The sequence below is a fragment of the Bos mutus genome, chromosome 13 (assembly GCF_027580195.1).
Source record: "Bos mutus isolate GX-2022 chromosome 13, NWIPB_WYAK_1.1, whole genome shotgun sequence".
Lineage (NCBI taxonomy): Eukaryota > Metazoa > Chordata > Mammalia > Artiodactyla > Bovidae > Bos > Bos mutus.
In genome coordinates, this window is record NC_091629.1 from 31479900 (window position 1) to 31507305 (window position 27406).

Below are 27406 nucleotides of genomic sequence, written 5' to 3' on the forward strand. Positions count from 1 at the left end.
AATAAAAATTCCAACTACAGGTTTCTTGGAATTCAACAGAATTATATAATTAACCTGGACAGAAAAACTAAGAATATTAGAGAGATTCTAAAGCAAAGAGAGGATAGTGGTTGATATTAGTCCCATCAAGTACTGAGGCATATGATAAAGCTTTTACCCACTTCATGTATTAGTATTTATGTGGGTTTCCTAGAGCATGAGGAAACAAACCTCTTCTCATGTAGCACCCCTTCCTCCAGTTGTAACAACTTGAATTACTCTGATTAATTGTGGAGCTATGTAAAAAGAAAGCAGGTATATCCACCAAGTAGGGTAGCAGCTTACTGTTCACCAATGTGACACTGTGCTTTACAACAGTCATCCAGAAGATCACAATACATTTCTCATATATATTTAGTCATCCACTGCTCTTGATTCACAGCTCCCAAAATCTGCAGGATTTCCTGAGCAATAAGAGCAAGAACAATGTGAGTATCTTTTGTTATAATACTGGGTCTCTTCCCTCAGTTCCTAAAATCACTTCAGAGCCATAAAGGTGTCTTGTTATTAATGCAAGTCCCTTTCCACAACTACTGAATTTATGTTAGTATAATCACTTTTCAGCTTCCCTGGTGACTCAGTTGGCAAACAATCTGCTTGCAATGCAGGAGACCACCTGTAATGCAGGAGTCCTGGGTTTGTTCCCCAGGTCATATCCCCTGGAGAAGGAAATGGAAACCCACTCCAGTATTCTTGCCTGGGAAATCCCATAGACAGAGAAGCCTGGCAGGCTACAGTCCATAGGGGTCACAAAGAGGTGGACACTATTTAGCGACTGAACCACAATCACCACAATGACTTCTGGAAAGCACCTAAGGATGGGTGGCTAATTGCCAGTTGCCAGGGGGGACAACCTGGCAGAATTGACAGATGGAACTTAAGTTCTAGCCCATGACTTTTGGGGAGGGGTGAGATACTAGAAGTTGAATCAATTACCAACCACCAATAATTTAATCAATCAACTTTATGTAATGAATCCTCCATAAAACCCCCAAAGGATGGCTTTGGAGCATCCCAGTTGTGAGCATAGAGACTCAGTCACATGGACACTCCACACGGTCCCTCATCCCTTGCTCCATGCATCTCTTCATCTGACTGTTTCTGAATTACAACTTTTTATAATAAAACAGTGATCTAGTGAGCTATAGAACTCACAAAAATGTGTTTTTATGAGTTCTATAGGCAGCATATTAAAAAGCAGAGACATCACTTTGTCAACAAAGGTCCGTCTAGTCAAGGCTATGGTTTTTCCAGTGGTCATGTATGGATGTGAGAGTTGGACTATAAAGAAAGCTGAGCACCAAAAAATTGATGCTTTTGAACTGTGGTGTTGGAGAAGACTCTTGAGAGTCCCTTGGACTGCAAGGAGATCCAACCAGTCCATCCTAAAGGAGATCAGTCCTGGGTGTTCGTTGGAAGGACTGATGTTAAAGCTGAAACTCCAATACTTTGGCCACCTGATGTGGAGACCTGACTCATTGGAAAAGACCCTGATGCTGGGAAAGACTGTGGGCAAGAGGAAAAGGGGACGACAGAGGATGAGATAGTTGGATGGTATCACCGACTCAATGGACATAGGTTTGGGTGGACTCCAGGAGTTGGTGATGGACAGGGAGGCCTGGCATGCTGCGGTTCATGGGGTTGCAAAGAGTCAGACATGACTGAGCGACTGAACTGAACTGAACTGATGAGCCACTCTAGCAAGTTAATCACAGGAAAGGAAGGAGTCATTGGAACCTCCAGTCTATAGCAGATCAGTCAGAAGCACAGATGACAGCCTGAACTTACAACTGGCATCTGAGTCAGGAAGAGGGGCTATCTTATGAGACTAAATCCTTAACCTGTAGGATCTGATACTATCTCTGGGTAGATAGTGTCAGAATTGAGTTGAATTGTAGGACTTGCAATAATGTTGGAAAATTGCTCGTGGCAGGGAAACCACCACCACTCCTAGACACACACACACACACACACACACACACATTGGGTTTGAGTGTTAGAATCATTTTAACCAGTGATAAGAAAGATTACCAATGGTGCAGGAACTGCCAGTGGAAACACAAAGTCTCCTGAGTCCAAAACAGAGCAAATCAGAAGCCAAACCTGGGTTGAGAAACAAAGAAATGATGACAAAAATCAGACAGTTTGTTTCGAAAATCTGGGACCAGGAAGAAATTAAGTGAAGAGCCCAAGTGTGGCAAAGGTTCAGGGTGACACTAAACTTTGTTTTGCATAGCTGGGAACTTCACACATGGCTAGACAGAAAGAGAAAAGGACAAATTCTGTGGGAACCAAGGGGGAAATAGGCACAGCAAGATGAGGACATGGGATAGGTAACCACACTCAGGACATTGTTTAACTGATTCTCCTGGTAGACTCTCATTTGCAAGGTCCTGAGGCTCTCCTCCCAAGCAATTTATAACCTAGTTAAATACGGACAGAACAGCTTAAAATGGTGCTGGATGATACCAGCCAGTTGCTGCTGGAGCAGGAGGAAGACAGTTGAGTTTTGTTGGGGAAATATGGACAGCTTCACAGAAGAGAGGGGTGTGAAGGAATTCGGGGTGAGGAAACTGCTTGAGCAGAGCTTCAGCCAAGGCAATTAAAGAAGGAGCAACTGGCCTCGCAGGACTGAATCCCAGCGGGGATTCAGGGAGAGAGGTTGTCAGAAACATGGTCTGGGCTTTTTCACACAGTCTGAACCCCAGACTCTGGAGTCTAGCCACTAAGGAATCATTTTATGTGTTTAAAGAATGGAGAGATATAGCCGCCTGTAATACATCTGCACCATGATGGTTTCTCTTTAAATTCACAATCATTCATCCTTAGAAAAAATGTAATTTCTGATGCAATAGCTTAAATTGCTGAACTGAGAAAGTCAGAGGGGAGAAAGGGGGAGGAATGAGGTCTTTGAGGACATGAATACCCTCAATGAATGGGCCCATCCTAAAGAGGACCCTCATTATTAGAGAAAGTTTAAAATACTCTCCATTACACCCATACTCTCCTCCAGCTAATACCTATTTCTCTGTTCCTCCCAGGACAAAACTTCTCAGAAGAATTGTCTCTACTCCCTCACCTTCCATTTCTTCATCAATTTACTCTGTCTATTCTTATCACTCTCTTGAAACTAATCCCTTCAAGGCCCCAGTAACGACCTCCACGTCACCAAATCCAGTGAGCTCTTTCCCACCTCCATTCTATTTGGTCTCTCTATAGCTGACTCCTGCCTTCTTGAAAGGCACCTCCTCTCTCACACTCTCGATATCCTCCTACTTCACTGGCTGTCACTTTTCAGTCTGTCTTGCTATCTTCTCTTTCTCTAATTCAAAGTGTGACTCAGCAGATCAGCAACATCTAGGAACCCAGGAGAAATGCAGATTCTTGGACTTCATCCCAGAATTACTAAATCAGAATCTCTAAGGTGGGCCCAACCAGTCCATCCTAAAGGAGATCAGTCCTGGGTGTTCATTGGAAGGACTGATGTTGAAGCTGAAACTCCAATACTTTGGCCACCTGACGTGAAGAGCTGACTCATTGGAAAAGACCCTGATGCTGGGAAAGATTGAGGGCAAGAGGAGAAGGGGACGACTGAGGATAAGATGGTTGGATGGCATCACCGACTCAATGGGTAAACTCCAGGAGTTGGTGATGGACAGGGAGGCCTGGGGTGCTGCAGTCCATGGGGTCGCAGAGTCGGACACGACTGAGCGACTGAACTGAATTGAACTGAGGGTGGGCCCAGGAATCTGTGTTTTATCCAGACCCCAGGTGATGCACACTGAAAGCTAAGCACCATGATCTAAAACTGTCTGTTTCTTACCATTCAGTCCTGATTCCTCTTCTTTCCTCTGGCTACACTTTCTTTCTTGATGTTATCATCTAAGCCCACAACTTTGAAAATCATCTAAATACTGGTGGTGGTTTAGTCACCTCAGTCCAACTCTTTGCAACCCCAGACCCCTCTGTCCATGGGATTTCCCAGGCAAGAATACTGGTTGCCATTTCCTTTTCCAGGGGATCTTCCCGACCAAGGGATCAAACCCGGGTCTACTGTAATGCAGGCAGATTCTTACTGACAATTTCTAAATGCACATCTTCAGCACCAACCCTCCCAATCTGGAGATTACATTAAAATTCAACATACCCCAAATGGAAGAAACTTCTCTAAAAATGGTTGCGTCTAAAACTTGGTCTTCCTCCATTTCTCACCATTTCCGAATACATCCTCTACCACCAAGTCCCATCATTGCCCCTCAGGCCCCACACAACAATCAGAATGGTCTTTGAAATCAGGTCAGGTCACCACCCTGCTTAAATCTTCAAGGGCTTCCTATCACATTTAATTAAAATCTAAAGACCTGGTCATTGGCTGTTAGGCCCTACATGACCTGGTCACTTTCTATGTGGCTTCCTGTATTCCCTTTGTTGTCTAATGTCAGAAACTATAACTATCTAATTCACACTAGGTTCTCTATAAATTATTTGCTGAACAAAATATTTCTTCTTTTGAAAATAAGAGAAACATAGAGTTTACTTCGTTAGCTTCTCCACATTTGCTGAGGAGGATCTATGTGATGTTGACAGGTAACTTCAATTGAGCCAGGACACAGGAGATGTGAAGGGAGACTTTCAAAGAATGTCTTCATGGTGCCATAACCTCAGCACAGCCAGGCTCCAGAGGACAAACCCCCAAACATGCTTGTCATTCAGTTCAGAATGTAGCCTTCCTTATATATAATGGGATATAGTAGTTGTGGTGATGGTAGAGACTAAGATGAGGAATGATGTAGGGCCATTTGCAAAAGGTTTCTCCTGTGGGCTGACCAACGTGATGTTGTTCATGAGGCTAGTGAAAGCCCCTAAGAATCTACAACCCCATAATGGCAGTTTTCAAAAATGGCCAGAAATTCTTTGATACTCTTCCCATTGAGAGATGGGGTCCATGATTCCTGCCCTTGAATCTGCATGGGCATATGGCTACTTTGGTCAATAGCATATAGTGAAAGTGATGTTATGTGATATTATGTGACTTTTGAGACTATGTGAGAAGCGGCAATGCAGCTTCCATGTTGTTTACTGACAGTCTCACACTTGGGTCCTCTTGGGACTTCTTAAGCCAGGTAAGAAGCTCATCAAACTTGAGACTACTATGCTGGGAGGAAGCCAGGCCACGTGGGGAAGTCACGTGAAGGCACTTCAATGAGTACACCTGATTTTCAAGTCCTCCCAGCCCAGGTGCCAGCCATGTAAGTGACTGAACTAATTCCAACTCCTAGCTATCACGTCAAGCCTCAGATGTCATGGGGCAGAGTCAAGTCCCCATTGTGCCTGTCCAACTCTTTGGCCTACACAATTCATGGGCATAATAAAATGGTGGTTTCTTTAAACCACTAAGTTTTGGAGTAGTTGCTACATGGCAACAATAGCCAGAATAGGACAAAAGGTAATGTCATTTCGTTCCCTCAAACCCTCACGAACTATATTGCCTTTTGAGCATTTTCTTGGTTGGGGGAGGGAAGGAAATCATTCAGCCAGTTGACATTGGATTCTTTTGAGGAAAAAAGGCTGAGTTTTGGCATCTTCTAAAGGAGCTGTACATTGCCCCTCCTAGCAGGGGAAAGTCAGTCCCTTGCCCAGCCTGATCTGATCACTCACTCCCAGCTCCACCCAGCTCAAGACTCAAAGAGATGCTTCACTGCCCATAATGTGCCTCACAATAAACAATCTCTGAGGAAAGAAGGTAAGGCTCTAAAAGTAGTGTTAACTTAATCATTATGTAAGACTGACTGGATAGAAAACAGCCCTGGCATTGCTGCCTAATACTCATTTCTAGCTGGCCACAATCCATTTCTGCTACTGAATCATCATCCCATCGTCATGTTTTATAGACCTCTCATTTCTCCTTCCCAGCAGAACTTTCAGGCCCCCATCCACATTCATGTATTCATCACCTCATTCTACACAATTCTCCTGGCCTCTCCCCTCCCTCACTTGTCCCCATCCTATTTGAGAGATCCACCCTGAGATATTTACCCTAATGGGTGTCTCAATATTTTTAAACCTCTTTCCTTGCAAGCTTAGTGGAGCCTCTTGCCCATAACAAGGGGACTAGATATTTCATTTTTCCCAGGTTTATACCCATTGCCCTGGCATAATTAATATTGGTACTCTCAAAAGTGCCCAAATTTGGGTAATAATATGTATGATCCCTCTAACCCTAACACATGTCTTCTATCACTTGCCATCCTTCACATGAGACAAACACCTACATAAAATTTTGGCAGTAATAATGATCAAGTACACACCATGTTTTATACAAGAAACCTCAGGTAATGTGCAGAATGGACTTGTTAAATGGAGCGCATTTCCCTCATTTATGAATATCATAATCTAAATCATTTATTTTGTAGATAATGAGCAGGAACTGAGTAAATGACGGCAGGTGATGGCTAATATACTTTCTAGGCCTCAAATTTTAATCTGAAAATTCACAAACATTGGGCTCAATCCAGGGCAATAGAATTTTTGTCCCTTTTAGAAATTTCTGGTTACCAAAGTTCCAGAAATTGCTTTCTCATTCCCTAATCTTTCATTTTCTCCATTACGTAACGAGAAGCTGGGGCTTTGGCCGATTTTCCCTTTAAAGATGATTTTTATCGTCAACAAGCAATTTCAGGGAGTGATGAGCCGGGGAAGCGGTATCAGCTGATGCTAGCGTTTAAGCTAGTCTCAACTCGTTTTTCCCAGGGACTTAGATTCCTGGGTCTGCCAGTAAACCCCGGGCGCCGGCAGCGGATGTGCCTGAGCGTGCGCGCGCGCGCCGTCGCCTCCCCGCCCCTGCCCCTCCTCCTCCGCCCGGCGACTCACCCGCCCTAGTTGCCAGTCGCTGACAGCCGCAGAGCTGAGAGCGTCTTCTCTCTCGCAGAAGCAGGTAAATAGCCGCGTAGTCCTTTAAACTCCCAGCGGAGGACGCCCAACCCTGGGTCTTGCGGACGAGGCCCCAGGGCACCCAGCCGAATCGGATTGGTGGGAGGCAGACCTTGACCGTGAGTAGGGCTGGGGGCTTGCGGCGGGCGCGGGGAACGTCGGGCCTGTTGAGCTTGCTCGTTGGTTTTTGCCAGCCGCCGCTCGGTTTTACCCTCCTGGTTAGGAGAGCTCCATTTACTCGGAATGTGGGCGGGGGCCGCGGCTGGCTGGTCCCCCTCCCGAGGTATGTGGGTGGTGTGTAGGAATCTAGCCCCCCTCCCACGCTCGTTCACTGCGGGAGTGGGATGGGCGAATCGCACCGGTAGAGGGGCCGCAGGTCCGAGGAACCGCTGGGGAGCTCAGAAGAACAAGGGCGAGGCCCCGGGATCTGGGCCCTCCCGAAGCCCAGAGGAGTCGCGGAATTGGGGGTGGGGGTGGTGGGGAAGAAACGGGCGCCCAACGGGGCCCGACCTCGGCGGTGAGGAGTGCCGGAGCGTCCGTGGGCCCCCAGCCGCTGCTGCCGAACTCCTCCCGAGAGGCGGCCCTGCCTGCCATCACGCGGCTGGGAGGTACCTGGGTAGCCGCAGCGGGTGGGTCTCTGGCAACCCCCCGGGGATCGGCTCTGGCGGGCGTGCGTGGCCTGGCCTTCAGCCTCGGCGCGGGGAGTCATGGGCGACCCGGCGCTATCTCCAGGCCAGAGAAATCCAGGTACCGGGAGCAATGTTTGCTGGGAGCTCTGATGTGGTGGACCCAAAAGCAAAGCGAAATTTTCCCTGTCTCGACTGATCCTCCAGAAGGAGGGAACTCGGCCGTCAGGAGACTGAGGGGAGGGGATCAGGCGCCTCTCAGAGAACCACCCTCATCTGCCAGTAAGGGTGGCACCTTCACGCTTGATTTTTTTTTTTTCCCCCCCTCACACGTTTGATTATTAAACTTGCTGTCCTTTTTCGTTGTTTTTTTTTTTTTTTTTTTCTTTTGGTACCATATGTAGCAGATAGATTTTTTAAAATCATAAGCCCACCACCCTCACCATCTTTTTTTCAGTTTCCTCGTCTCCAGATTCTTAACAACAAAGCAGTTTCACCTCCCTGATCATGGTTATCCTTATCTCATGGCCGGGTTATTTTCTTGTACTTAAGAGCAATCACGTTTTATTAAGCAGTTCCCCGAATGCTGAACCTTTGAAGTGTTACCTTTCCTTACAAAAGATACCACATAGAATAGGATTAAAACTTTTCACAAGTTGTCAGAGAAAAATAGGAACAGAAAATTGTATAAAAATGTCAGACCTCTGGAAAATGAACAGCTCTCTCAGATTTGAAAATTAACCTATGAAAAGGAACAGTTTTCCTACGGAAACATTGAGGTGCTCTAACAATGAAAAAGAATCAGAAAAGGAAAAAAACAGAGTTAGGATGTGATTTGTATATGATTTGTATCTGATGCAAATTTTTCATACTTGTGAAAGGAAAATATCAAGATTATAAAAAGATAAATGGTGAAATGAACAATCATTTATGAAATAAAATACAAATCAAAGCAAGTCTGGATTTACAACTACTAGTAAAAACAACAGTAACAGCAACCACTTCTGGAAAGTTACCTAGAAATTTGCATATTCAGTATGTGAGGTGGCAAGGCTTTGGAGTTAGAAATATGGCTCTGCAACTAATTTTACAATTTGGGACCTAATTTCCTCATCCTCCTTTTGGACATTCATAAAATAGAGGAAATTATACCTACTTCAGGAGTTTGCCAAGATTAACTGTGTAAAACTGACCTTTAGTGTGTATACTTTTATTCTTTTCCTAGTCACACTGCACTGGGGGACATTGTGAATCTGTATGAAATTTGTGAAAAACAGTCAGGTGATCCTTTAAGCCAACCCCCTAAAACCCCACTCCTGGGAACTTACCTGTAATGAAAGAAACCAGGAAAGAAGAAGAAAAGCTGCATTCACCCACAGAACTCAGAATGATCTAAAATTAGATCCAGTCCAGAGACAACCTAAATGTATTAATAAAATAGCAGGGCAGCAGCTAAGAAAATCATAGCACTTTAACTGAAAGGAACATTGTGTAACCATCACGAGTCATAATTTTAGAGCCTCTCTGTGATATACAGGAAAAAACTGACAGGTCAAAGTAAGATTACTCAGACATGGATGCGTTTGTGGAAAATCTGAATGAAAAATGAATCCACAGTTTTCTGTGTATGGGAGGAGAGTTCAGTGTCACGTTTGCTGCTTTTTTTAAGTTAGCATCATCTCTTTTTTAAAAATACTATCATATTTTTTCCTTGAGTAGATTCATTAGTGGTTTAATAATTTATATACTGTTATTCTGTTAAATAATCCGTTCTTAGATTTATCAATTATAGTTTTTTCTTTTTTTTTTTAAGGACTTCTGAATATATTTGAAAACTGAACAGTTTCAACCAAGCCGAAGCATCTGTCTTCCCAGAGACACAAATCCAACTTGAGCTGAATCACAGCAGATGTAGGTACCCTGCAGAATCTCTTTGGTCTTGTGATGGTTGAAAGTGCCCAACTGTTTCACAGAAGATAAGGGACTGAAAGGCTGGGATCACAAATCCTTGCTCTGGAGGCCACTGGAATCTATATATGTAACCCACACCTATTATATCACTCTTTCTTGTAAAAGCATCTTGATTTTGTAGGGAAAGGGACATAGCTTTCTCTGGAATCATTCTGAGTTATGTAAGAAGCAGCCATTTAAAAAATAGTATAATAAAAGCAATTACCTAACATTTCTGCACCAAATCAACACTGAAGGTGACTATCAACAGACAAAAGGTTTATGAGGTAACAGTTTTTCTAAGCTTTAGTTTTAATTTACCTATTCCATTCTCCCTTTTTAGATCTTATTTCCTTTTCCAAGGCAGCCAGTTTATCAACTGTGAACTGCTGCATATGAAGCATTCAAAACCTGACTGTGTCTAAAGCTGTGATGGCTACAGCACAATCATCTTTGAGTGAATAGTATGTTTAGCAGTTCTTACAGTTGGGAGAATTTTTTCTCAGTTTGTTCATCCTTTTTCTCCTAACCGTGTTCTGCTTATTGCTGTTCTAATATTGTGTGATCATGTCAAGGGAGGTGTTCCCTTTTATGCAAAACATTATGTTAAATGTTTTCTTCCCGAGACCAAGCTCCGAAGATTGGCTAGGAGTGCAGTTCCGTGGGAAGCCTTATTATAGGTTCCTAAATCTCATCACTAGATACTCCCAGGCTGTTGGCCTGATGCAGACTCTAGCTATGTTGCTTTTCTTAAAGCTCTTCACATCACTCTGAGGATGGACTAGACTGGGGACCGTTTGCCCATTTCAGTCCAGGGCTAGGCCTCAGTGTCAGTAGAAAAACCTCCACCTCAAAATGGTTTGTAGATTTTTGTATAGTTTGCATTAGACTCTTGTTAAGGGACAGTGACCTCAAAAGATGAAAATATGACAAATGAGTTCCACTTAGCTTATGAAAAATTGGAAATTTCCCCAGGGCAAGGATGGGTAGAGGGACTGTTTGGTGCCAGTTTCCAATTTAAATAAGTCTCAAGGGTATAACATATTTTGAGTATCAAAAGTGTGGCCCCTGGCACATGACCACTGGACATAAGTTCCTACCAGCTCTGATTCTCAATCCCCATGTATAAAAGGGAATAAGATGAATGGGACAATATATGGATTTTGTTGTTGTTGTTCCTTCTCTCTCGTTCCATCGCTCTGCCTTTGTGCTTATGCACTAATGCCACGAGATCGTATTTATTATAGTTTTCCAATCCATTCTGATACTTGGCAGGCCAAGTGTACCTTAGATGTTCTTCCTGTTCAGTAATTTCTTCAGTCTTCTTAATTTTGAGTATCATTATATTCTTTAAAATCCTCTTTGAATTAGGACTGAAATTGTATTGACTTAATGATTAATTGGAGTTGAATTGGTATCTTTCAAAATCTTCGATCTTGATTTTCCCAACCATAAACCTTGCCTGTCTTTCTTTTCTTTCCAGTCTTCCAGCTTTTTTCGTCTAAGTTCTACTATTTATTATTAGGTTAAATCTTAGTTTGAATTTTTTGTTGCCATTAATGAGTGGAATTTTTTTTTTTCACACTAAATCTTCTAATAATTACAACTAATTGGAGTATTCACTCTTTTCTATATGTTGAGTTCAAAAACTGCCACCCTAATAAATAAGCTCATTGATTTATTTGAGGGCATTTTTGAATGATTGTCCTGGATTTTCCAGATAGAAAAATCATACCTGGCTTTCTCCATAGCGGTCTAAAATAGCAGCAATCACTTACATTCTTGTCTTGTTAATCTCATTCATGAGAATGCTTTTCCTCTTTCTGTTAAGATAGGGTGTGGAATGTGTATTACTTCTAGTTCTATAGAAATTTTTTCAACATCTTAAACTTAAAAAGTCAGGAAAGCACTGATTCCTGAGTTTAAGTGAGAACTTTGATTTTAATTGAAAACTTTGCAACATCAGAGAATCTTTTTTTTTTTCTCCTTAGCCTACTAATAGGTTAATTGATTTCATGATTTTGAGCCATTCTTGTATTCCTAAAATAATCCTTATTGTCACAGTGTATTCTTTCACTAAAATATCAAAATCAACTTGGTGGTATTTACTTTTGGATTTTGGCACCCATTGCTAAAGGTTGGGTAGCTAAGAGTGTGAGCCCTTCACTCCCTGTGGCTCTTAATACTACATCTCAGGTGAACTGCCCAAATGTTTATCTCTACTGAGTAAGAGTTCCAGATTCTTATAACAATTGCCTAAATTGATACTCTCACTTGAATGGCTCATAGATATAGCAAAGTTAATATATCCAAACTATAGCTTTATTTTTTCTCACAAGCCTGGCCCTCCATCAGTTTTCTTGTTTTCATTAGGTGGCATCACCACCATCTACCTAGTTCCAAAAGCCACAAACCTGCTCAACTCTCACTCTCCCATCCACTCTATCAGCGTAATCGTTTTTTTCTACAAAATACTTCCCATTTTTCACAGCTCCGTGCTGCTTTGTCACAGTCCCAGGTTACACCACCATCTTCCTTTAATCATTTTCTAAGTGGTCTCACCATTTCCTTTCTTATCCCTCAAATTTTTCTCTTTAACACAGCAGTAAGGGTGAACTTTAAAAAAAAAGAAAAAAAATCTGTGATGTGATTCTCCTAAGCCACTTTAATGGCTTTGCACTGTTTCAGGCTCCAGACACGTATCTCCCTGTAGTCCTCAAACCCACAAACTAAATATCTTACCACTGTGTCCTCAGCCACAGAACAGTAATATTAGAGGACATGTAATAAATATTTGTTAAGTAATCAATAGTTATTGTACAGTATCTTTGTTCTCCATTTCTTTTATGATATATGGTCAAGTTTTCTATTTAAAAACTGGTACATACTAGCTGTTCCATAAATATTTATTTAATTGAATGAATTCAATATCAGTTTTTATAATTGAATAGAAAAGTAATCCCTCCCACACAGATTTTTCTTTCTTTCTTTTTTTTTTTTTATGAGGCAAGGAATATGACTACTTAGAAAGCTGGCTGCCAGAGAAAATGGCAGACTAATGTCTTAAAACAAGTATCAGTGTCTAGATGCCAGGTTCTTTTATAGAACAGAGATGGCAGGAAGATGAGGAAATAAAGGCAGAATAGAGAGGGAGAAGTGGGGTGGAAGTAAAGTAAAAAAGGCCCACGTCCTGCAAGACATTTCCAGAAAGGCCACCCTGTGGAAGGGATGTGTTAATCTCTTCTTGCCTGCAACCATTCACAGGTGTGAAGTGTCAAATTATCTCCCTGTAAGCTGAACAAAGGCACTTCAGTCCAACAGTTAGAGAGAGGGACTGGGTTTTCTGAGGCAGGCCATTATATATGATTGTAACAACAACAGCAACAAAAAGCAAGTCAAAGAAACAGTTCCAATATGGAGTCAGAATTGGTTCTTCTCAGCAACAGTTCCCCACTGTCAAGGTCCATTTGACAATCTTGTAGGAAAAGGGGACAGTGATCTTTCTGTTTGTCAGATGAATCTTTCTGGGAGTGTCTGCCTTTGATGCCAGTGTTCCAAATATTGAGATTTGTTTTCTTTTTGTTCCTCCTTGGAAAGTGTCTACTTTATACTTGTCAACTTAGAAATATTGGACTTCAAACCCAGGAGGGTTTCTCAAGTTAAGAAATTTTGCACTTTTCTGTGTATGGGAAGATGCAAGCGTCGGGGTTCATTAAAATTATTTCCTTGATGTGTAATTCAGCTGTCTGGGGCCTGTGATCCTGTATTCTCAAGAGTTTCCTCAAGGTTCACCATAGGGAGTGGGTGCAATCTGATGACTGCTGGATGGCAGGTATTCTCCTTCCTGAGTTTTCTCCTTCCTGAGTTGACTTGGGGTTCACCAGCTCACATTAGAGGGCGTCAATTGTTAATTCCATTTCTCAGGTCTTCCCTTGGTCAGGAATTTGACCAATATTTGGGAGACATTTCATGGTCAAACTTTGCTTCACGGTGCTGTGAGGTTCATCCCAGATCAGGCAAAACTTCTTGATGTACCACTCTAGGTGCTAAATTTTGGATTAGACCCCCATGAATAATTAAAGATTCTCTGGATTCTAATTGTCATCCAGGAGACATTTTCCATTGTTGCTTCTTCCCATACCTAGAATCACACTATTATAATTATTTTATGTTATAAATGTGATCTATTTTCTCAAGATGTTTATCTGTAGAAGTTTTGTTGGAGGCCTGATTACACATTGGTTACTGCAAGAGACAACTATCTTATAAATTAGTCAGGATATAAGTAATGCAGCTAGTAACACTGATAATGACATAGTGCAACAGGGGTGTACAAAGCACAATCTAAAAACAAAGAATAAAGTAAAGCAATGATTAGTATAACTAGTTGTAGTCCAGTTGGAATAATCTAGTGACCAAAGGAGCCATAACTGATTTAATGATCTATCTTCAGTTTCATTGTACCAGCCATGCCATAGCTTAATCTTTGAGACAAGCATATGCTACTGGCAGGATCAACCAGATAGAAGAAGATTTAAGTTTTACTTTTGCTTACAAAGGATATAATTTACCAAGTTACTGTAAGTCAGAGGTTAAGGAAGTTTTCCTTACACCTGAAAAACAGATTTAAACCAGTTATTTTTAGATAGAAACCATAAAAATTATAACAAGTTCAGTTCACTCAGTCCTATGTAACTAATCCTTTTTGTTAACAGCTTTATGAAGCCATCAGGTTTCCCATTAGAATTCTTCAATGTGTTACTAGTTCAGCATTATGGTCTAAAAGTCAGAAACTTGGATTTATCCAAAAGTCCTTTTTATAAATCTTCTTAAAGAGGAGACATTTTTACAGAGGCAACAGAGTGAAACCATAACTGTCCATAATGACCAAAGACTTAAGAAGGCACTTTAAATCTGATTATGATGCAATTGACAAAGTAACCTGGTTACTGCTGTGACATACAACAGTTTCAGGTAGTAGAAGTAGAATCATGACTGATAATATTCTACCAGGACATATCACATTTTTAGGAACTCCATATAATCTCTAGAATATCAGTATCATTTATCATATAATTTAAGATATATTATTCATTGGACAACACTTGCCATGTAGTTTAACATACCAAGTGAATCTAATTAGTTTAATATCTCCCTTTGGTGTGTCTCAGGGGCCCTTTGAAGCACCCCAAAGTTAGCTAAAGATCAAAGGAACTTTATTGTAACTTGATTTGGGAAGTCTTGTCAAAAGAGCATTAAGAAAAAATGTTTTAAAACACAACAGGATCATAGGTCACTGTGAAACAATAGTTATTTACTTAGCCAAAATGACAATAAAAGATTTCAAAAGCAAATATAGAACAGATTATTTAAAAGGTAGAAATAATCTGTTATCAAAGGAGAGGAAAGCCAAATTTGTTTTGTACCAGGTTACTTTCAAGATTCATTTAGTCAATTAAAATTTTTTAAACTTAGTCCTGATCATGTACAAAACACTTTTTCAGGGTCCATGTTTCACGAATTTTCCATCACTTAATTTATTTTAGCACAATTTTAACTTTCAAGTTGTTGAATATCTGGAGATATCCTAAAATATAATTATTTCTGAAAGTTCACTCAAAGCTTTTATCTTCATTTGCATTTTCTTTGCTTAACAGTTTATTCACATCAAGTCCCTTTCCTTGCTGACAAATTGTATCAACAACCATAAATACCAAATATAATTTAATATTAAATATTTCCCAGTTCACGTGAACCTGGAGCTCATTTAGCTTAATTGTATTTAGAATTGTTTGGTTTGTAAGCACTTACTTTTATTTAAACCAATTAAATAGAGCTCTTTTATAAATCAACTGCAGCAATATTATCCAAAGACAAAGATACATACAAACACACAAACAGAGAGGCCTCAGTTCTTATTTCAAGATTTCAGTCCTGAGTCAGGCAATGTAAAACCCATCAGTTTACATACGAGGTTGAATTAAAATTGGATTTCTCATAGATGGAATAAGTCAAGCTCACTTGGCTAGATAGCTAAATATTTGCAGAAAAAGCACTTAGGAATTCTCATTATCTTGGCCAACCCAACTTATAAATTACTTTACCTTCTCTAAAATTTGCATTTTAAAAAGACAGCATAATGAGGGTTCCTGAGAGGACATTTGCATCTCAAAGACATTTGCATCTCATAGATACAGGCAAGTTTTTCCAAAAATGACTTTGGTTCCCTTTTAATACTTACAGGCCTCTTAAGATAACCAGGGAAGGTCTGGGGAGTAGTAAAAGGATTTATGGGATTTGGATTATTTTTGGAACCACACTTGTGGTGCTGTAAAGACTACATTTGTAAAACACAGTTTTGTTTTTCTTTTTTGAGTGATACTGAAGGATTGACATACCCATTTACCTATGTTGGAAAGTTTTATCTTTCCTCATTTAGCTTAGCTCTTGGGAAGACACAGAGGCAACAATTTAGGCTCCTGTAAACCAGTCTGGACTGAGGGGGGAACGAGGTGAAGATAAGAAAGACAGGCTGAGGAATCCGCCTCATAGTCCTACCAGGAAGATCGTGGCCAGGGCGAATGGGTCAGTGTTTTGCTTGAACCAATGTGTGCTTCACAGTGCACAGAAGCTGTCTTGCTGGAGTTGTTGTAGCCACAAGTTCCGGGAAACAAACTCACTCAGAAGGACAATGCAGATAGTGGAGTGCAGTTTATTACACCTGCGGGCCTAAGGCAGAGTCTCCTCTTAGCCAAGGACCCCGACCAGTTTTTGTGAAAACCTTATATATCCTAAGTGTACGTGCCCAAACCCACCTCCCCGAATTCCCTGAAACTAGTCTGAACAAAGGAAAAGAAAGATACAATCAAAGTTAACCTGTGATTCATATGCCTTAAGCCTAGGTAGTTAACAGTGGACAATTATCAATAGGCCTGTGGTCATACCCCAATAAGCATAATAGAATTTATGATTCTATTCAGTGACACAGATAATTAGGGTATTCTTTTAGGCTACTGAGAGTCTAGGTATGAGCCCTGGGGCTCTTCCATCTGGGGGGGGGGGTCTGGTTTTCCAGTTAGTATGTCATTTCCATAGATACTGGGCATATAGCTCAAAGTCCACAGTCCAGCCCAACATGGAGTCCTGCTTTCAAGATGGAGCCTGTTCTGTCTGTTTCTTCCTTCAGAGTCAGATGCTCTAATAGCCTGGTCCATTCTGTTACCCACTTAGCCTGTCACAAGAGACTTCAAGCGACAGGCACCTTAATGGCTTTTAAGTGCCTGACCCATGCCCTCACAATATTAATTGGCCTGGTACTCAGCCTAAGGGAGAAGGAGGTAAGGAGAGCCCTGACCTGCTTGGGAGGCAGCTACCGGGGCACAGTGGGCTATTAGGCCTTCAGAACACCCCAGAGAATAACCCTAGCTAGAGTTCCATAGCTATTAGTCTGTTTGCAGAGGGTTTAAGGAGAAAGGGATGAGGGAGTGTGAGGAGAGTGGAGACCTTAAAGGAAGTACTTCTCCTTTTAGCTCAAGCAATTAGTATCAGATGTCTATATGTTACCAAAGTATCCGGAATAAACCAAAATCTAGCCAGCTAGAGAGTCACATTAACATGACTTCCCAGTTTCATTAGACCTGTGACCTTTGTCCAAAATGCTTTATAAATGGAGTTTTCCTTCACAGGGGTGCTTCCCAAGCTGAAGCTGAAGCTCTCCACTGTCAAAGTTACCCAGGGCTCCCGTAGGGAAATTAGAATCAGATGCCTCAAGTCCAGGGGAGTCCCCAGGCCTCTTCACTTATATAAGAGTGTTCCTCTCCTTTGCAAAACACTTCTAATTGCAAGAGTGTGTAATTGTGAGCCATTTAGGCCCATTGCTCTTCTGATCTTAACATATCTAATATATGTCCCCCAAAGCTTTTCTTCAGGATAGATGAAATATTTCCCATTTTTATAAGTTTCATAGCACCAAAACACACACAAAAATAGGCAAATTCCAACATAAATGACACAAATTCCAGTACCAATACATAGATGAACCAGTTTCCAGCTCAGGTAAATAAATTTACCCTACAAAACAAATGAACTAATCCCAACTGTGTGCTTGTTCTGTGCCCTCCCTCTGGACGCATGCTTGCTAAGCCGCTTCAGTTGTGTCTGACTCTTTGCAGCTGTTTGGACTGTGTCCCACCATGCTCCTCTGTCCATGGCATTCTCCAGGCAAGAATACTGCCATGCCCTTGGATAGACTCCAGTATTCTTTTACTCCAGTATACTCATTATTCTTGCCTGGAGAATCCCATGGTCAGAGGAGACTGACAGGCTACAGTTCATGAGGTCACGAAGAGTAGGACACGACTGAAATGACATAGCACAAAACAAGCACACAAGAACTAGTTCCCCAATAAACTGGTTCCAACTCAGGTAGAGTCCAACAACAATTCCCATCTCCAACAGGGTACCCCAACCAAATTGACTAGTCCTGTAAAGGAAAAGCCCAAATTTAGAGGGGAATATGTTCTCAGTGTGCAGAGCAACTTACCCTACAAAATCAAGTTTGTCAACTCGTAATAGAAAAGGGCACACAAAACCACAAACAAATGAGCCAGCTATCGAATGAAGATAACTAATGCTATGAAATTGGGTCTGTCAACTTGTAGAAGTTTGTTGATTCTTTGCTTCAACTGCCAGGCCCTGGGACCACTGATACCACTTCAGGGAATCTTGAAGGAGAGATCCTCAGCACAAATGGTCCCAGCAGCTGCTGGAGCCTTGCCCTAATATTCCCTAACGGAGCTGGCTAAACACAAGCAGCAAGTCAAATTTGTTACCGAATCCAGGCTTGCTCTACTGAGTGAACAACAGGCCAGTGAATCAGAGATGAGATGTTGAGGGAAAGAATGTGATTTTATTCAGTAAGCTGGCTGACCGTTCTCGGTCAGATGGCAGACTAACATCTCAAAATAACCATCTTCTTGGGTTCTGGATGCCAGGTTCTTTATAGAACAGAAATGAGGGGAAGTGAGGAAATAAAGGAAAAAGGCAGAATAGAGAGGGAGAGGCAATGAGTCTTGGGCCATCAGTCTTGCAAAACATCTCTAGGAATCCCCACACAGTTTTTTAATTCATAAAACTTTTAACTTTCACAGTTAGGTCTCTAATCCATTTAGAGCCTGCTTTTGCATGTAGCATTAAGCTCCAATTTTTATTTTCCTTCAATGTCCCAGAAGTCTCTGCTAAATAAACTTTCCTTTCTCATTGATTTGTTTTGTCAATTTATCATTTATCCAGTTTGGACTAAAGTCAATGTATGTGGCTTTATCTCTGAACTTGTTATTCTGCTTCCTTTGATCTATATGTTCATTTCTAGGTTGTTACCATATTTATTACTATGACTTTATACTAGGATTTAATGTTTGATAACGGTAGGTTCTCACCTCATTTCCTTTTTAAGGTTGAGTTTGTTATTTGTGGACATTTCTTCATCCTTTATTGAATTCCTCAAAAAATCCAGCTACAATTTTGATTGTCATTATTATTCATATTATAAGTTCATTTGTAGGAAATTGACATCTTTATAATACTAGGTGGTTCCACTGAGACTTTTCCATTTTTACAGATCATCTTCTTTGTTCTTTAGTAGTGTTCAATTTCTTTTTCCCCTAGTCTTACTTTCTCTTGAATTAAGTCAATCCTAGATACTTTACAGTATGAAAGTGAAAGTGAAAGTTGTATCTGACTCTTTGTGACCCCATGGACTATACAGTCCATGGAATTCTCTAGGCCAGAATACTGGAGTGGGTAGCCTTTCCTTGCTCCAGGGCATCTTCCCAACCCAGGGATCAAACCCAGGTCTCCCACATTGCAGGCAGATTCTTTACCAGGTGAGCCACAAGGGAAGCCCAAAAATACTGGAGTGGGTAGCTTATCCCTTCTCCAGTGGATCTTCCTGACCCAGGAATCAAACTGGGGTCTCCTGCATTGTAGGTGGTTTCTTTACCAACTGAGCTATCAGGGAAGCCCACTTTACAGTATGAGTTGAAATTATTACTGTCTTATTTATTAATTTTTTTCTAGTCAATTATTGCTGATATAGAGAAATGCTGTTGATTTTTTAAAACCAATCCATAGCCTTGCTGAACTCTAGTTGAGTTTCCTGTTACCTCTGCCAAGTGTGTGGAATTTTCTATGTATATGATCACATTAATTCCAAATAATGACAGCTGGAGCTCTTTTCTTACAGTTATTGCACCAGTCTTTGTCCTTGCATATGGCATTGGAAGAGGGCTTCCCAAGTGGCTCAATGTTAAAGAATCCACCTATCAATGAGGAGATCCAGGTTTGATTCCTGGGTCAGGAAGATCCCTTTGAGAAGGAAATGGCCACCCACTCCATTGTTCTTGCCTGGGGAATCTAATGGACAGAGGAGCCTGGAGAACTACAGTCCATGGGGTCACAAAAGAGTCGGACACAACCTAGCAACTAAAATAACAATAATGGCACTGGAAGGATCTCCAGTCCTGTGACAGGGGACGTCCTTGTTTTGTTTCTGATCATAAAGGGACTGCATTCAAAAATTATCTATTAATTATGTTTACCATTTCTGTTATATAATCTTTATTAAGTTAAGCAGGTTTCCTCCTATTCCTAGTCTGCTAAGAGTATTTTTCTTAGTGATAGGTATTCAGTTCAGTTCAGTCGCTCTGTTGTGTCCCACTCTTTGTGGCCCCCATGGACTGCAGCATGCCAGGCTTCCCTGTCCATCACCAACTCCCAGAGCTTACTCAAACTCATGTCCATTGAGTCAGTGATGCCATCCAGTCATCTCATCCTCTGTCATCCCCTTCTCCTGCCCTCAATCTTTCCCAGCATCAGGGTCTTTTCCAGTGAGTTCTTCACATCAGGTGGCCAAAGTGTTGGAGTTTCAGCTTCAGCATCAGTCCTTCCAATGAATATTCAGGACTGATCTCCTTTAGGATGGACTGGTTGGATCTCCCTGCAGTCCAAGGGACTCTCAAGAGTCTTCTCCAACATAACAGTTCAAAATCTAGGTTGGTCATAACTTTCCTTCCAAGGAGTAAGCGTCTTTTAATTTCATGGCTGCAATCACCATCTGTAGTGATATTGGAGCCCCCAAAATAAAGGTAGGTATTGACTATTATCAAATACTTAGTATCTTGATGTGCTAAAGGATTAGGCAGCAACTTGACTATTCTCTGAGAACATCTTATATGAAGTGTTATAACACAGCCAGACATTCAGAAACCTAATGTGCATTCCTAGTACTTTTACTGTAATCACAGATATGTTTCTTGAATTTGCTAATCTTTGTAGCATAATTTGTACAGTGAGAGATTTTGGATTAAATAATACAAGATCTTCTTTATTTTGTCACAAACAGAAAGAAAATTCTCCAAGGTCTCATTAAGTTTTGAGTTCTTCTTATTTTTAGAAATGATTCTCTACTTCAAAAAAATTTTTTATGATTTTCATAATTAAGTGTTGCTTTTGTGTTCTCAACTGATTTTAAAATGATTTTGTCTTAATATAGTTTACAATCATCCAACTTTATTCTAATATTCAATTTTAAAGTAATGATCAGCAACATATGCCCGTGGCCTTATGTCCTATTGCCTGTATCTCCAGTCCATGGTCATTCCTCACCTCCAGACTCACCAAGCTTACCAGACTGACTGGTATCTCTTGTCCCACGTGTAGCTTGATAATGGCATTGTCAAAGAGACACTCCTCATTTGTCTTCCTATGGTCTTGCTCCACCTTCCGTCTTCTGTCCACAGAATTGTCCAATCCAGAAATCTGGGTGCCACCTCAATTCTTCTAGTCTTTCATCTTCCATGTCAAACACCAAGCCTTCCAGAAAGTTCTCATGTTCAATTCCCTGAGGTGTTTGAGCAGAATTGTGAGCAGCATGGAAGCCAAGATCTGAGCCCCATGAGCAAATGGAGAGATCAGGGAAGCAGGCCTGCAAAAGACCAGGTGCAAGAATGAGGCCATTTGGCATATCCCAGGACCCTGTTCCTCTGGCCTTTACCCAAAACAGACTCCAAAAATTCTAGTAGACATAGTCTGAGCAGTTTAACTGGCCTTATAACTTTCAAATATATTTTTATTTATACCCAGGCATTTTAATAATGATAGTAGAAACATAAATGGGATGTTAATTCATTGTTTAGTCATCCTTCCTCTGAATATTATCCAAGTTAGTCTTTAGTTCTGAAGGTCATGAAAAATAATTTTATAATATTTGGTGCCACTTTTATTTGAAGATGTCCCAGTGCTGGGGATGACTAATGTCAGCATTACAACATATGCCATTTTTGGTTTTATGGCAAATGGTATTTTGGAACATGTAGTTTGATGTGGGGTACAGTAGAAAGTGTTTAATGATCATTCTACTGTGCATCTTTAATTTCTGCCCTTGGAACCACCCAGGGTAAGTGAGATATTCATTCTGAAAGATCTGAATCTTCAATTCATTCATCTATAATTTGATGAATGTACATTCACAAAGGTTCATAGGTTATCATGCAGGATACTTTGTTCCCAAACTGTGCTTGCCCTTACATGTAAGATATGTGTCTTTTGTACCAAAAATTAAGAGAAAATAAGTCACTTATGAACCATTAAATGCTGAACTAAGACTCATTCAGTGAGTGAGTAACTGCAAATACTATGAACACAGCCTTTCTTACCCCTTTTTGAATAGCCCCATTGTCTGTCTATAGAAAGAAAAATTACTTTATAGGTGTGTTTGCAAAATCTTGCCTGTTTCCTGTTTCCAAAAGTTATTGTATTGAGAATTCCTTTGAGAAAATTCTTGTTGGGATTTATATGTTCAGAAGATGATAATTCCTTCATTTAACAGATATCTATTGTGTACCTTCTCTGTGCCAGGCTCTGCCCTGGCCCACTAAGAAGATAGCAGCAAACAAAAGAGGCTCATTCCCTGCTTACATTCTCACATGAGGAAAGAGGACATGAACCAGCTATTCAGAAAAGTATTTAATGATCTCAGCACCTACCTTGGGGTCTTCCCAACTGGACATTAGAATCACTTCCATAGGGCCCATGCCAGGGTTCAGAAGGTTCCAGGAACTAATATCCCTTATAACAACCCAATAGGCAGAGCTTCTAGGGTCCCCACAAGAACAAGCCCAGTTGCAAGAATCACTACTTTAAAGAAGTTCAAAGCTATGGTAAACCTACCAGATGTTTATAGTTTCTTCCAATTTATGATACAGTGTACCAATCAGAGGTTATTTTTATCATAAGCAATGTTGCTGGCATTCTACATTTATCAAGTTACTAGGAAACAGAGCCAGGAATTATTTTAAGGTCAACTTTGTCCTTAGAGAAGGAAGAGTTGTGTTAACACTTTACCTATAATTACTTTCGTGAGATGTATGGAATGTGAAGAATATTTATGACCTAGAATGTTTATAGCTGATGCCACTGCTATGCAGTCATTATGCTACAGACTTTAAGTGATTTTTACATGGGCATATGATGCTGACACCCTCTTTATTTTGCAGATAAGTCATCATGGTGAAAAGCCACATAGGCAGTTGGATCCTGGTTCTCTTTGTGGCCATGTGGAGTGACGTGGGCCTCTGCAAGAAGCGACCAAAACCTGGAGGAGGATGGAACACTGGGGGGAGCCGATACCCGGGACAGGGCAGTCCTGGAGGCAACCGTTATCCACCTCAGGGAGGGGGTGGCTGGGGTCAGCCCCATGGAGGTGGCTGGGGCCAGCCTCATGGAGGTGGCTGGGGCCAACCTCATGGAGGTGGCTGGGGTCAGCCCCATGGTGGTGGCTGGGGACAGCCACATGGTGGTGGAGGCTGGGGTCAAGGTGGTACCCACGGTCAATGGAACAAACCCAGTAAGCCAAAAACCAACATGAAGCATGTGGCAGGAGCTGCTGCAGCTGGAGCAGTGGTAGGGGGCCTTGGTGGCTACATGCTGGGAAGTGCCATGAGCAGGCCTCTTATACATTTTGGCAGTGACTATGAGGACCGTTACTATCGTGAAAACATGCACCGTTACCCCAACCAAGTGTACTACAGGCCAGTGGATCAGTATAGTAACCAGAACAACTTTGTGCATGACTGTGTCAACATCACAGTCAAGGAACACACAGTCACCACCACCACCAAGGGGGAGAACTTCACCGAAACTGACATCAAGATGATGGAGCGAGTGGTGGAGCAAATGTGCATCACCCAGTACCAGAGAGAATCCCAGGCTTATTACCAACGAGGGGCAAGTGTGATCCTCTTCTCTTCCCCTCCTGTGATCCTCCTCATCTCTTTCCTCATTTTTCTCATAGTAGGATAGGGGCAACCTTCCTGTTTTCATTATCTTCTTAATCTTTACCAGGTTGGGAGAGGGAGTATCTACCTGCAGCCCCGTAGTGGTGGTGTCTCATTTCTTGCTTCTCTCTTTGTTACCTGTATGCTAATACCCTTGGCGCTTATAGCACTGGGAAATGAAGAGCAGACATGAGATGCTGTTTATTCAAGTCCCGTTAGCTCAGTATGCTAATGCCCCATCTTAGCAGTGATTTTGTAGCAATTTTCTCATTTGTTTCAAGAACACGTGACTACATTTCCCTTTTGGAATAGCATTTCTGCCAAGTCTGGAAGGAGGCCACATAATATTCATTCAAAAAAACAAACCGGAAATCCTTAGTTCATAGACCCAGGGTCCACCTGGTTGAGAGCTTGTGTCCTGTGTCTGCAGAGAACTATAAAGGATATTCTGCATTTTGCAGGTTACATTTGCAGGTAACAGAGCCAGCTATTGCATCAAGAATGGATATTCATGCAACCTTTGACTTATGGGCAGAGGACATTTTCACAAGGAATGAACATAATACGAAAGGCTTCTGAGACTAAAAAATTCCAACATGTGGGAGAGGTGCCCTTGGTGGCAGCCTTCCATTTTGTATGTTTAAAGCACCTTCAAGTGGTATTCCTTTCTTTAGTAACAAAGTATAGATAATTAAGTTACCTTAATTTAATTAAACTACCTTCTAGACACTGAGAGCAAATCTGTTGTTTATCTGGAACCCAGGATGATTTTGACATTGTTTAGAGATGTGAGAGTTGGACTGTAAAGAAAGCTGAGTGCTGAAGAATTGATGCTTTTGAACTCTAGTGTTGGAGAAAACTTGAGAGTCCCTTGGACTGCAAGGAGATCAAATTAGTCCATCCTAAAGGAGATCAGTCCTAAATATTCATTGGAAGGACTGATGCTGAAGCTGAAACTCCAATACTTTGGCCACCTGATGGGAAGAACTGAAGGCAGGAGGGATGCTGGGAAAGACTGAAGGCAGGAGGAGAAGGGGACAACAGAGGATGAGATGGCTGGATGGCATCATGGACTCAATGGACATGAGCTTGAGTAAACTCCAGGAGTTGGCAATCGACAGGGAGTCCTGGCGTCCTGCAGTCCGTGGTGTCGCAGAGTTGGACATGACTGAGTGACTGAACTGAGCTGAACCCAGATTTTAACATAGAGAATGCAGATATAAAAACTCCATACTCATTTGATTGAATCTTTTCCTTAACCAGTGCTAGTATTGAACTGGTAAGATTATAACAAATATAGGTTATGTGATGAAGAGAATAGTGTACAAAGAAAAGAAATATGTGCATTTCTTTATTGCTATCTCATAATTGTCAAAAAACAAAATTAGGTCCTTGGTTTCTGTAAAATTAACTTTTGAATCAACAGGGAGGCATTTAAAGAAATAAATTAGAGACAATAGAAATCTGATACATTCAGAGTGGAAAAAGAAATTCTATTACGATTATTTAAGAAGGTAAAATTATTTCCTGGGTTGTTCAGTATTGTCACCTAGCAGATAGACACTATTATTCTGCACTGTTATTACTGGCTTGCACTTTGTGGTATCCTATGTAAAAATACATATATTGCATATGACAGACTTAAGAATTTCTGTTAGAGCAATTAACATCTGAACTATCTAATGCATTACCTGTTTTTGTAAGGTACTTTTTGTAAGGTACTAAGGAGATGTGGGTTTAATCCCTAGGTCATGTAAATCCCCTGGAGGAGGAAATGGCAACCCACTCCAGTATTCTTGCCAGGAGAATCCCATGGGCAGAGGAGCCTGGCAGGGTGCAGTCCATGCATAGGGTTGCAAAGAGTCAGACAAGACTTGAGCTACTAAACAATAACAACAATAAATGCTGGGTTGGCTAAAAGGTTCATTAGGGTTTTTTTCTGTAAGATGGCTGTCTTTAACTTCATTCGAAACAATTTTGTTAGATTGTATGTGACAGCTCTTGTATCAGCATGCATTTGAAAAAAAAACAACTTACCAAAATTGGTGAATTTTTGTATAGCCGTTTTACTATTGAAGATGGAAGAAAAGAAGCAAAATTTTCAGCATATCATGCTGTATTATTTCAAGAAAGGTAACACAACCAAAATGCGAAAATGTATTTGTGCAGTGTATGGAGAAGGTGCTGCAACTGATCAAGCTTGTCAAAGTAGTTTGTGAAGTTTTGTGCTGGAGATTTCTTACTGGATGATGCTCCACAGTCGGGTATACCAGTTGAAGTTGATAGTGATCAAATTGAGATATTGAGAACAATCAATGTTATACCACGTGGGAGATAGCTGACATACTCAAAATATCCAAATAGAACCTTGAAACCCATTTGCACCATCTCAGTTATGTTAATAACTTTGAGTTCCACATAAATTAAGCAAAAAAAAAAAAAAAAAACACACACAACCTTGACCATATTTGCACATGCAGTTCTCTACTGAAATGAATGAAAACACTTTTGTTTTTAAAAACAGATTTTGATGAACAGTGGATACTATACAATAACGTAGAATGGAAAAGACTGTGGGGTGAGCAAAATGAACCAGCACCACCAAAGGCCAGGCTTCATCCAAAGAAGATGTGTGTATGGTGGGATTGGAAAGTAATCCTCTATTATGGGATTCTTCTGGAAAACCAAAAAATCAATTCCAACAAGTACCGCTCCTAATTAGACCAACTGAAAGCAGCACTCAATGAAAAGCATCCAGAATTAGTCAATAGAAAACATATAATCTTCCATCTGGATAACACAAGACTACATTTCTTTGATGACCCAGCATGGCTGAGAGGTTCTGATTCACCTGCTGTATTCAGACATTGCATCTTTGGATTTCCATTTATTTCAGTCTACAGAATTACCATCATGAAAAAAATTTCCATTCCCTGGAAGATTGTAAAGTGCATCTGGAAAACTTCTTTGCACAAAAAGATAAAAAGTTTTGTGAACACAGAATTATGAAGTTGCCTGAAAAATGGCAGAAGGTAGTGACTATGTTGTTCAGTAAAGTTCTTGGTGCAAATGTGTCTTTTATTTTTATTTAAACACTAAAGGCACGTTTTGGCCAACCCAATACTGAATACTTAAAGGAAACTTTTCCGTGTTGTCCTTAGCCTTACAGTGTGCACTGAATAGTTTTGTATAAGAATCCAGAGTGATATTTGAAATACGCATGTGCTTATATTTTCTATATTTGTAACTTTGCATGTACTTGTTTTGTGTTAAAAGTTTATAAATATTTAATATCTGACTAAAATTAAACAGGAGCTAAAAGGAGTATCTTCCACGGAGTGTCTGGCTGTTTTCACCAGTGTGCACACCATATTGGCAGCTTCATTTGGGGGGTTAATATGAGAAAAGTGGCACATTCAGTCCTCACACTGCCAGTTGCGGCAGGAGGGCTTCTCCTGATGCTGCCTCAGCCTTACTCCCAGTCACATGCCAGCTGTTCTCTGCTACCTTTTCATATTTTTCCACGAA

At 41.0% G+C, this 27406-nt stretch overlaps 1 protein-coding gene and 1 long non-coding RNA gene across 3 annotated transcripts; one reads left to right on the forward strand and one right to left on the reverse strand.

Moving 5' to 3' along the window:
* On the reverse strand, positions 1 to 7794 carry LOC138990414 (uncharacterized). The gene is made up of 3 exons (XR_011466506.1): positions 6910 to 7794; positions 2071 to 2142; positions 1 to 443 (listed from the first exon to the last, which is right to left on the reverse strand). It is a non-coding gene; the product is annotated as an uncharacterized lncRNA (long non-coding RNA).
* On the forward strand, positions 6866 to 27203 carry PRNP (prion protein (Kanno blood group)). Of its 2 annotated transcripts, none has more exons than XM_005906534.3 (3): positions 6866 to 6973; positions 9409 to 9506; positions 23099 to 27203. In XM_005906534.3, exon 3 carries the CDS (start codon positions 23109 to 23111, stop codon positions 23901 to 23903), a length of 795 nt encoding a protein of 264 aa, XP_005906596.1. In that variant the 5' UTR covers positions 6866 to 6973; positions 9409 to 9506; positions 23099 to 23108; the 3' UTR covers positions 23904 to 27203. The 2 variants fall into 2 exon arrangements, with proteins under 2 accessions (XP_005906596.1, XP_014337218.1); XM_014481732.2 differs by having other exon boundaries at positions 6907 to 7088.
* The last annotated feature ends 203 nt before the right edge of the window (positions 27204 to 27406 follow it).

Bases quoted from the DNA above. Each gene is read 5' to 3' on its own strand.
- PRNP (XM_005906534.3), top strand. From the start codon at position 23,109: ATGGTGAAAAGCCACATAGGCAGTTGGATCCTGGTTCTCTTTGTGGCC.